Source organism: Typha angustifolia, chromosome 7 (genome assembly GCF_048772165.1).
Source record: "Typha angustifolia cultivar Huaian chromosome 7, ASM4877216v1, whole genome shotgun sequence".
Classification (NCBI taxonomy): domain Eukaryota; kingdom Viridiplantae; phylum Streptophyta; class Magnoliopsida; order Poales; family Typhaceae; genus Typha; species Typha angustifolia.
Genome location: NC_133245.1, coordinates 15534733 through 15545830, shown reverse-complemented (window position 1 = coordinate 15545830; position 11098 = coordinate 15534733). Strand labels below are relative to the sequence as shown.

Here is an 11098-nt window from a genome sequence, read left to right as displayed (position 1 = left end):
GGTCCGGTCTAGCTTGGGTTTTGGCGATTTAGCTTTGTAATCAGCCTTTCTTTATCACTAAAAACACTGTCGAATTGTCAACTAAAAACTTCTAAACAATCTATCCTCTGTAGTTTTATATTGGCTAAATTGCATTTAAATTCTCTAAGCTTTGACCCCATAACATTTATATCTTTTTAAAAGAGAAAAATTAACACTAAGACTCTATGAATTATTTCAACTAGTAATTCATCTAAAGTATGCGACCGCCTTTTAAGACTTTAACACAAACCCTATAAATTATATTAGACAACACCAATGAGAAAAGGTATCCGACCAAAGGAGTTAGAAAAAATAAGTAGATAGAGCAAACTTAGGTTAGATCGAAAGCGCAAAGGCTTTAAGTTAGCATTCTGATTCATGGTGCGATTTGATAGTTAAAGCAATACATATATGCAACCCCAAGAAAGAGAGAGAGAAAAAAAAAAATTAACAATGCCAATGAAAGGCTCCAACATTCACAAGCATCAACATACTAATAAAGCAAGAAAAAGATATGCAATGTCTAATAGTGATAAAAACTACACATACTCTAAATCTTCTCTTGCCCCCACCTAACTCCGCAATCGTGGGCAAATAAGATATTTATTTCCATATGGACCCCTTTATTTATTATCCGTAGAATTATGGTACACTAAAAAAAAATAGGATTATATTATCCGTGAGATTAATATTAAGAATTAGAATACGACATAACATTAAACATGAACACAAAAATGTACCTAACCACTGGTCTGACAACTCGAGGAGGATTATGAGCTAGTTGTATCCATTGCAAGAAAACATTCTCATCAAACACAACATGCCTTGAGACATAAATACAACAGAAAGTTAGATCAAAACAATGATAATTATTTTCATTACAATCATAACGTAAGAAAATGCATCATTTACTATGAAATTCAAACTTATGCTTGTCATACAAATATATAAGTGGAAAACATACACACCCCAAAACACAAAACTAGATTAATCAAGATTACATGGAAAAAGCTTACCATATGGATTAGGAAATTGCTAAACTTTTGCAGTCAGACAATTTATTAGATACATTATTGTGTTAAATGCAACAACCCAATTTTGAAAAGACAAGCCTAATTGTGCAAGTAACGGTAAATCAGTTTCTACAAGATAACGATGTTTTCTTCAACAATACTATTTTATTTAGAAGTATGTGGAAAAGTTAATCAATGAATAATACTATTATCTGATAATTTTTTTATAAAATATAATAGATGTATATTCATTACCACCATCGTTTTGTAGTGTCTTAATTTAGCAAGACAATATATATTCAATTATAGTCTTAAACTTACATATGAACAGCTCATATTTTTGTTTTGTACAAAAGATAGTCTCAAATTTCACAAGGAAAAATGGTCAAATTACAAAATAGCCCTTACAGTTATATCGACTCACTGTCGCATGTTTTTTATTTCTTTTAGAGAAAAAAATCTACAGGTGTAGAACTACATTATTATCACTGAAAACAATTACAAGCCTGATATTAAAATGAAATGATGGGAGGTAGAAAGATGAGGCTTGAATTAACTTAGCAATCAATAGCAGCGTAGCAGGAAAATACACCATCATATTAAAGCTCAAAGAATAAAAAGAAGTCATATATGATGCATATCCGAAGCAACGATGGAAGTACAAGAGAGTTCAGCGGCTGTCGCAAGACATATATCCCAGGCACATACAATCTTGTGAAACATTAAGAGGAAATGACCAGAGCTTTGATTGTCTTGTAGAAAGAAATGGAATAAATTAAATGCAGCAAGCTAAGGTCTCTCTCCTCTTCTTACTCAAAAACGACGAGGGGGAAAAGAGGAAGGCAGCGCTCGAGAGAGGTAGAGAAGAAAGGGTCGAAACCTTAGCCGGGACTCCTACTGCTCGATTCGATCGATCAACTTTCTTCTGGTCAATTCTAGGTTCGATTCGGCCACTAACTGCGTGCCGAAACGTTGGAATTCGGCAATTTCGAACCGCGTTTGAAAGGTGGATGACAAATTACAAATCTCATCAGTCAAAATTGGTGGCATGAAACCCCCTGCAAACTTTTATACTCTGCGATATATTAACAGTCATATATATATATATATATATATATATTAAAACTTTACCGAGATACCAAATCTCTCACTAATTCATCCACCAGCGACTCGAACAAAACGACGTCCAATTCCATCGCAAATTCCCTCTCTTCCTCCTCGAAGCATCTCCACCGTCCATTGCACTCCATCTTCCTGATCTCGTCTCTCAACTCCCAGCCGCGTCCTCCGCCGTCGATCCATTCCCTCGCGGCTTCCAATAGATCCGCCGAATCATGGCCGTCTGATCTGCTGCTTCCGCCATCGGAACAGGAGAGCCGTTCGATGAAGAAGTCTACTAAGAGTTTCTGGACGGAGCAATCCACTGGGCCCACGGTGGGGCTAGCCTTGAGAGCCTTTAGCAGGGCCCACGCGCTGCTCTCTTCCCTGCATCCCTCTTCCTCGCCGTCTGATGATGCCACGTGGACCGGGGACTCTACCTGGGCCTCGAATGCCTCACCGAGATCCACGGGATCCAGCTCACCGAGGCACTCGAAGTGTCGGATCTTCTGCAGCAGCTGCAGCTTTACTCCTGCAAACCCGTCATCGTTAGAAGAAGCGCTCTCTTTTGGAAATTTGCTAGTTACCCCCCTACATTTAGTGAACTTCTCTGTTCTAGCCTTAGGAATGCTATATAGTCTACTGTCTTTGCTGAAGAATATACAGGGGTCATATATGCTAAATTCTCTGATCTTCACTAAGTGTTAGAAGAAGATTAAATATTAAATTTAATAGTAGGTGAGACCATCAATTTAGTTCGTTGTTTTAAGACTTAGCTCGCTCGAGATTATATATATATAATGGTTAAAACATGATAACTAATTACTAATTAATCTAGCCATTAGATTGCTATAAATCCTCGATTTAGCTATTGTTTTTAATACCTATATAATATGATAATATTATGATCTATGAGTCGTATAGTATCTAATTCATTTGATTATTTGACAAGTGAATAGAGCTCATTCAGTTCTCAATGAGCTGGTTTTTTTTTTTTTTAATCTGAACGAGCTAGACCTAGCTTGTTAAGCTAATTGAGCCTAACATGAGCCAGCTCGAATTCTTTTCAAGCCAAGCAAGAATTTTAAATCATTTTTTAATTTAGCTCATATTTAAATTCCATAAATTTAATTTTAAGCATAACAGGAGCAAAGGGCAGCTTCCTCGAGTTCGGCTTCTTGAACCCTAATAGTAGGTAGACCGTGGGGGACAAAAATTGGCGGGCTTTTATCGCTTCCCTTCCCGGTTTTGTTAAATAGAACAAGTGTACTATTTCAAACTAAACTATATTTGTTTTAAAATAATTATCTTATCTCGTATTTTTTTTTCCAACCATTATCTTTCCTTCTACAACTAAACACTAAACTCAAATTGAAATAAAAAATTATTTTATTTTAAAATAAAATAGAAAAAATTTCTTACGAAACGTGTTTTTTTAAAAAAAGAAGAAGATTAAATTGAACAGTAGGTGGGCCGTTGGGGACAATAAGGACAAAATAAATTGGCAAGGTTTGATTGCTTTCCTTTTCTATCCCTCGCCCCTACTGTTGTCGGCCAGTTCTTCTGGTATGTCCCTACAGTAAAAGCCAAGGGCCCAAACGACAAAGGCACAGAAGATTCTGGCGCAACACATGGCCCAAAGAAGCCTTCACAGAGAGGGCTTACGGTCTTATGGGGAATGACGATAACGCCGTTTCAACTGCCAACTTTGCAAGTGGGGTTTTATTAATTTTATTACGCAATCCTGGAGATAGAGAAAAGATTTTTTTGTTTGAGTGGGGGGATAAAAGTCCGTAAATGAGATAGAGAAAACTAGAAAGGAGCTTAGTTTGGGTTTGATGGGATGACTGGAAAGTCGCTTTAAGTCTGGGGAAAGGGAGAGGAACTGTTGACCGTAACGCCAGCTGTATAAATCGTACAAGTCTTCAAATTAAAGTAGAATAGTAGAGAAGAGTACGTACTCTCGATGTGGGCGATCCTTTCGTGGAAGGAAGGCGACGTGGTCTCATCCTCCTCTTCTTCGTCTTCTTCGTAGGGGAAGTCCATTACTGAAACTGGACTCAGTTGCTCCTTCTCCTCCTCCGAATGGCATTCCATGGATTCACTACTCCCCACTACCTAAAAATTATTTTTCCAAAGGCATTAACAGAAATAAATTAGCTTCGGTATTAACTAATCCCCTAAGTGGACATGCAAAAAAGCCAATATCTTTTCACTAGACGACAGACTAAGCTAGGAGAAAAGAATAACATTAATTCGAGCCACCACTTTCCTCTTTTTTTTTTTTAATCTTTATATAATGCAAGCACTCCATCTTATACCTACCAAATTAAAGGAATGAATAGATCAATTAAATTAAACAGAAAGACAGGACCAATGGGGCGATATATCTATTCAAAAAAGAGAACGGCGTAGTGCGACGCCTGTAACGCCGTCTTAAGCGAAAGGCTGCCCGACCAACGTGATTGTACGGGTAGATCGAACTGACAGCATAGGCCCCCCCTGGATCTGACGATGGAACACGACTAGGGATATAATTAAGCAACTTGACCGTCCAAAATTAATTAACTCCGTTATCTCCTCCGTGGTCACGAAACGTAGCACAACTAATTCTAATAATTGAAGCGTAGATAAATAAACAAATAACTCACCGACGGCTCGCGGTGGCCCGTGGCTTTCGTGTTGTCGTCGTCGCTAATCCGGTTCTTGTCCACGTCGGATCTCCTCCCTCCCGCGTCCTCTTCATTCTTCCCTCTCCTTTTCTTCTTCTTCTTGTTCTTCTTATTCCAGAAGCTTCCCTCGAGCCTCTTAGAGAAGCTTCTAGAAATCGTTCGCTCGGGAATGGAATTGGAGAAGGGGAGGAGCTTGAGCTTGACAAGCGCGGAGAACTTGGCGAGGGCGTTGGTGGATCGAGTCCGGATCAGCCTCGCCCCGCCGCGTAGCTCCGCATCGATGAGGTGGCGCACGGTAGAGGCATACGCCAGGCCTGGGTAGTAGTCGAGACCGTCGCTGGATTCCGCATCGTACTCGAGCTCAAGGTACTCCTTGAGCATTAATGGCTTCTCGGATATCATTCCTCACTTTATAAGAGAATGTAGCCCATGTTAATTTTCCTATGTGGACCGCAGAGTACTAGAAGAGAGGAGGAGGCGGAGAGGAAGAGATGGAGTTACGGAAGGAAGAGAAGAAGGGGAGAGAGAGAGAGAGAGAGAGACGCAAGCCCACGGATGCTAGCTTCTTAAAAGTCCAAACTGATGGTAGTTGCCTTTTATAATGGAAAAGGAACTTTGACGCATGTAAAAAAAAAATTTCATTAGCCAATCAATGAGGCAGTAATTAAAACAATTATTTTACATTTTATTACTTTTGAATTAAATTTGTTGGATTGCCACGTCGGAGAAGGGCATCTGTTCGTGCTGGAGCAATAGCGATGCGCATGTCGGGAAGTCTGACCACTTTGACCCATTGACCCTGATGTTATTTTCACACTTTTTTAGCTTTCCTTTTTCTCTTAAATACCTGCATAAAAAAGTTCAAGACAGTGAGTCGCTTTATGCATATAAGTTAAGTAATGTATTATACTCTCATTTGTACTAATAATCTTCACTTTTTTGGATAACTATATCAAAGTGAGGGGGGTAGAAATTAGAATGCCTTCGGGGTTGAAAGTGGAGACAAGCTGGGACAATTCGAAAATTTGAAGTTGTCGCGATGCATATGGAGATATGGCACGTGGCAGCGTATAACTGGGAAAGCAGCACGTGTGGCCGAGATGTCTAGATTTGGGGACCGCAAAAGGAAGGTGACGGGAACCCAAAGTTTTAGCATTTATGAGTGGTGGGGCCCAGCTGGGTCCCATCCTCCCGTCGGCTCTCGCATTTGACCTCCACGCGTCGGATGGTGAGTGGATGGATTCTGCTGCGTTTAGTTGCAGGTTGCAGCTGATCAGGTGCTGTGTGGTACGTATGACACGCTAGGATACAAAGAGATGGGTGGCGACCGGTGGCACGAGGGTAACCTAATCAAGAGGGAGTGAATCTTAAAGCAAAGCGTGTGGACAGATGATGCTTATGATATGATGAGAGTACAATTATATGAAGGGAATTGGATCTATTTGCGTTGGCGTAACCTGGCCATGGAGTACGCCGAGGACCAAAGAATTAAATCGAATGAACCATCGTTGAATTGGCCGCATCTCCCGAAATAAAGCGATCAAATATTCACGGGCAAGCAACTGTATATGTCGACACGAGCAAGTATAAATTTTTACCTCGATTAGATTTTCGAGCATTCCGCTCCTAGTATTGAATCAATCAAATATCTTCAAATTTCTTTACTCTTTCCCCTCTCCTCTATCTGACTCTCTCTCTCTCTCTCTCTCTCTCTCTCTCTCTCTCTCTCTCTCTCTCTCTCTCTCTCTCTCTCTCTCTCTCTCATCAGGAGATTGCGAATCCAACAACTGCCGACGTTGGCATAATGTCTTCTAGCTCAAGATTTACCTACAAGCAATTTGGCTAATAGCTACATACACTTGGTTGATGCTCACCTACTTGGATTGAGGTAGGATGCGACGTCTCAAGTTGAATCCAAGAGATCTTTGAGCTACGACCAATTTGATTGGGTGCTCCTAGTCTATATAGTTATTTTTTATTTACTGTTCTTCTCCAAATAAGAGCCCGAGAAATCTTTCACGCTATCTGGGCCGCACCATACTGCGCTTGCTCTTTGGCGCTAGCTGCAGTTACTGCTCTCCCAGTCATATATTTGCTTCCAGAAACACTTCAAATCTATATTATTTTAAGATATATCGATCTGAAACCTAGGGATATGCATGTCTATTAATTTAGTAGCTTGCTTCAGCTTAATTTCATTGGTGAAATGGTTAGATTAGTTCTAAGTTTGCAATTTTTTGGGAGCCCAAACTCTATGGGCTTTGATGTCTTTTATTTACGTGATCCATCGAACACGTAGCCCAAACTTGCCAAGCCGTCAGACTTATCCTTAAAGGACGTCTAAAAGCCCCAGCTACGATAAGTGGACGCGACAAAGTGCTATATATATATATATATATATGCACGTATCTAAAATTCTCTCTCACTATCAACTTGGTTTTCCCTATTTAATGTTAAGAAATCCCAACGTGCTTAGTTAGGATTGAGTTCGTATAATTAGAGAGTGAAAGGGGGGGAAGAATCAAACAAGAAACATGGCATTGCTGAAAAGCTTCGATTTGCTCGTATATTAAAGAACCACATTTTTTAATTAATCCAAGCTCATATCCTAATTACTATCTCAAATCCAGTGATTTGAGAGGTAAAAGGCCAAAAGAGCCCCTTAATACCCCTTATAGCTACTTTTGATTAAGCAGCTATTATAAGCCATATAGGCAACCCTTTGTTACCTCCAGAGGCTTTATTCATACAGCCCCTGTTTCTTATTCTCGCTTTATCCGCTTTCTTTTTATAAAAAAATAAAAATAAAAATAGCTACCAAGCTTGTAAACTGTACACCTACGAGAAGCACCCCTCTGGCTTCAAAGCGTATAATTCCAAAGCCCCATATCACCACAGCCAGTCTCCTCCTCCTCGGGATTCACGCTCTGCAGTGGTGACGGCGGCGGCGGCGGATCTATCAGCATTCCTTGCGCCATGTCGAGATACCCCTGCATCCCGAAATCCAATCCGTCCTCCAACGCGAACGGGTCGAATTCTTCTCCCACCGCCTCCTCCCCTGTTCCGGAAGAAGACCCAAAGCAGCCATTTTGATCGCCCTTGGGCCTGAACTTCTCCGCCGCCTCCGCCGCAGCCCGCTGTATCTCCCTCGGGCTCCTGCTGCTCGGGACCTGCAGGACGCGCGGCGAGTCCGCGAAGTTGAGGCAGGCCGCCCTGCCGCGGAGGGCGAGGGCAGCCACATCGTGCGCTCGCGCCGCCATCTCGGCGGTGGGGAAGGTGCCTAGCCATATCCGAGACTTCTTGTTGGGCTCCCGGACCTCGCAGACCCACCGGTCGGCGTTACGGCGGCGCACGCCCTTGTAGACTGGGTGCCGCGTCTCACGGAACTTGGTGCGGCCGGCCCGGCGCTTCGGCGGCGCGGAGGACACGGTGGCGTAGGCCTCCTCGGAGGAGCAGTCGCTGCTGACGGATGAGTCCATTTTTGGATGTCGATTAAGTAAGTGTTCGTAAGAGAGAGAGAGAGAGAGAGTGATTTCGAATGAAGAGAAAATGGGAGGGAGATTATATAAAATAGTACGAACCTAGTATATGCGAGAAAAAAAAAGTCACTTTCCGGACACGGTCACTCGGTCTGCCAGGTTGGGGGATTGAGATATATAGGACCAGCTGGGATGAGGAGTGGCGCTCATCCAGAAAGTAGCGACTTTCCTTTAACCCTTTTACCGGGTCATAGGCCTCTTGGGTCAGCAAATAAAATTTTAGTTTGGATTTTCCTTCTTACATATTATTTTTATCTTATCTTATTTTATAAATATTGACAGTAATAAATTCTACTTAGTTCACCACTCGTCAACATATTAACTGATCTGAATATTTATCCTTCTCTTTTCATTAAATATAAGAAAATAATAAGAAGACGAACCCCCCCAAAATAAAAATAAAAAGAAAAAGAAAAGTAGACGGTGGCTAAAGTTGGACTTGGATTCCTGTGGGTCCAAAAGAAAGGAAGAGGGGGGGAGTTTCCGGCGGCTTAGATATATAGATAGATGCATGTGGATGTTGCGGGGATCGTTGGTTCCTGGAACTCGCCCGCTTCAGTTTAATAAGCGTGTGTAGGATCGATGGGGCCCAAGGGAGGAGAAAGATGCAACGTAACGTGACGTAGTAGTAGTAGTAGTAGGACTGGGCTTATTAATGGATACTGTGGGTGGGTTTAAATTAATCTGGGATGGATGGGTCGCAGTTTTGTACTTAGGACAATGATTTCAAGCCATCTTATTAAGTGAGATGGCCAGGGACCCATAACCCATAAACCCATTGCGTTGGTGGCCGCCCGGCCTATCCTGCTAGGTGTAGGTGCAACCGTGTGGGCGAGGACATTAAAATGCAGTGTTTACAGTACTATCAATTAGTTGGATTTTATCTGATTTTCTGAGGATTGCATCTAACGCTACATTCAATGTAATAGATTCTGTTTTGATTGATTGATTTATTTATTTATTTATATGCTGTTTGGTTCTTTATTTGTCTGTGTTAATTCACGGACTAGTCCGAGAGCTTATAAATAGTGTCATTTGTTGAGTTCAAATTATGCTAGACTCAGTATGCCAATTCGTTGTTTTTTCTATATACTTTATATTCTAATATTATTTCATTTTGGGCTTAAGAAAGATTTATTTTAGTAACTATTAAATGAGCGGAGATTTTATATTTATAAATAACATGTGAGCATGACATAATTTAAACTTACAATGTAAAAAATAGAGGGAGAAAGAGTTGTCTTTGTCAAGAAGAGATAGTGATTATGTCTTTGATACCATATGTATTCACCAACTATTTTCAACTCCACTAATTTAAAATCTATTTTTTATGCTTATCAAAATATCTCTCACGGAGAGAGAAAGTGTTGAAATATAAATATAAAAATAATTAAATATTTTTAGAGTATTTAATAAGTTGACACTCTAGGTTAGCTATCATTAGTGTGGAGCCACATATATCTAATAAATTATTTTATAAATGTAATGCTACTTTTAATCTTAACCACTCTTTTTATAAAACTTAGTATGCTAACATACTAAGTGAGTGGCCCCTCCTAAATTACAAGCCGGTTTCGCCCCGGCAATCCCTGAATATTATTTCATCCCATAAGATCCATTCAAGAATGATTAGAACAATGATCACTGAGTAGAAATGGACCCATTATGTTTCTTTCTTTTTTCTTTTCTTCTTTTATGAAAAAGATAGCAATTAAACTGTCAGAATACCGTTCAATCATTTATTCACCGTAGACATATTGACTATTAAAAACTATTTGGGAGATTTATACCATACACTAATATAACTTATGATTTTGCATCCTTACATATTTTAATTTACTTAACCATTTTATCCCTTTTTTTTTAATATAAAATGACTATAGCGCCGGTGAACCTATTTTAAAAGGCAGAGAAAGCCACTGTCACGTGCAACACTGAATGACTTTTGTTTTTTTAAATTTTCTATTTATTAGGAGAGAGAATGTGTACTTTAGAAGATACGGAGGTAGGTACGAAGAGAAAAAATATATATTAGATATTTTTCTCCTACATCATCAGCATACTTGTACTTTATTTATTTTGATATATAACACTTAAATATTTGATGCGAAGTTCAATATATGATGTATTTCGACCTACATTCTATATAATTCATAGATATTATTTTCTATAATATTTATACAGAGCAAACAAATATTTTGACATACAATTATAGTTTTAAAATTAGTATATTTGGATTTCATATATACTTATTCTAGATTCTGTAAATACTTACTCTTGTTTTTATAGTTATTAATTGTGAATTCCGTACTATAACAGCACGGTGCACACTCCGACGCGAGTTTAATATACAAACTTGTATGCTAGTAGATGAAGTATGTACTTGAGCGACAAAACAATAAAAGAAAGAGTTTCTTTTGGTGAGTTCTTCCAAAGATATTATAATATAACTGAATTTATTTATTTTTAGTTAGTATTTTCAGTTTTTATATATGCTGAATCTGGATTTTGTAGATACGGACTCTAAATTCCATAGTTATAGATTTTAAAATTATATTATTATAATTATATTTTCTTGAGATACTAGCCATAAATTAGATACAATAACTCTATATACACTCTATTATAAATATATATATATAAAAAACCATTTTACACAGTATCGAATGGTTAACTATGGCTACTTATAATTTAACTATAAGTAATTTCTGAGTGTACTCCTCTCATTGGAGCCAGCAAAGAAGCTATCACAATT

General features: G+C 39.2%; 2 protein-coding genes across 2 annotated transcripts; both read right to left on the bottom strand.

The window, feature by feature from the left end:
• Positions 1-1631: 1631 nt before the first annotated feature.
• LOC140763987 (uncharacterized) lies at positions 1632-5378 on the bottom strand. The gene is made up of 3 exons (XM_073102388.1): positions 4784-5378; positions 4094-4250; positions 1632-2664 (listed from the first exon to the last, which is right to left on the bottom strand). Exons 1-3 carry the CDS (start codon positions 5204-5206, stop codon positions 2162-2164), a joined length of 1083 nt encoding a protein of 360 aa, XP_072958489.1. The 5' UTR covers positions 5207-5378; the 3' UTR covers positions 1632-2161.
• A 1966-nt stretch (positions 5379-7344) lies between these two features.
• LOC140763052 (dehydration-responsive element-binding protein 1G-like) lies at positions 7345-8354 on the bottom strand. The gene has a single exon (XM_073101083.1). It carries the CDS (start codon positions 8281-8283, stop codon positions 7666-7668), a length of 618 nt encoding a protein of 205 aa, XP_072957184.1. The 5' UTR covers positions 8284-8354; the 3' UTR covers positions 7345-7665.
• Positions 8355-11098: the final 2744 nt, after the last annotated feature.

What these genes read in the sequence shown, in the direction of transcription:
- LOC140763987 (XM_073102388.1), bottom strand. Translation starts at nt 5,206, where the DNA reads ATGATATCCGAGAAGCCATTAATGCTCAAGGAGTACCTTGAGCTCGAG. An exon ending in CGGGCCACCGCGAGCCGTCG is followed by an intron (nt 4,251 to 4,783) that starts GTGAGTTATTTG and finishes AATAATTTTTAG; the next exon opens with GTAGTGGGGAGTAGTGAATC. An exon ending in AAGGATCGCCCACATCGAGA is followed by an intron (nt 2,665 to 4,093) that starts GTACGTACTCTT and finishes ACGGGTTTGCAG; the next exon opens with GAGTAAAGCTGCAGCTGCTG.
- LOC140763052 (XM_073101083.1), bottom strand. Translation starts at nt 8,283, where the DNA reads ATGGACTCATCCGTCAGCAGCGACTGCTCCTCCGAGGAGGCCTACGCC.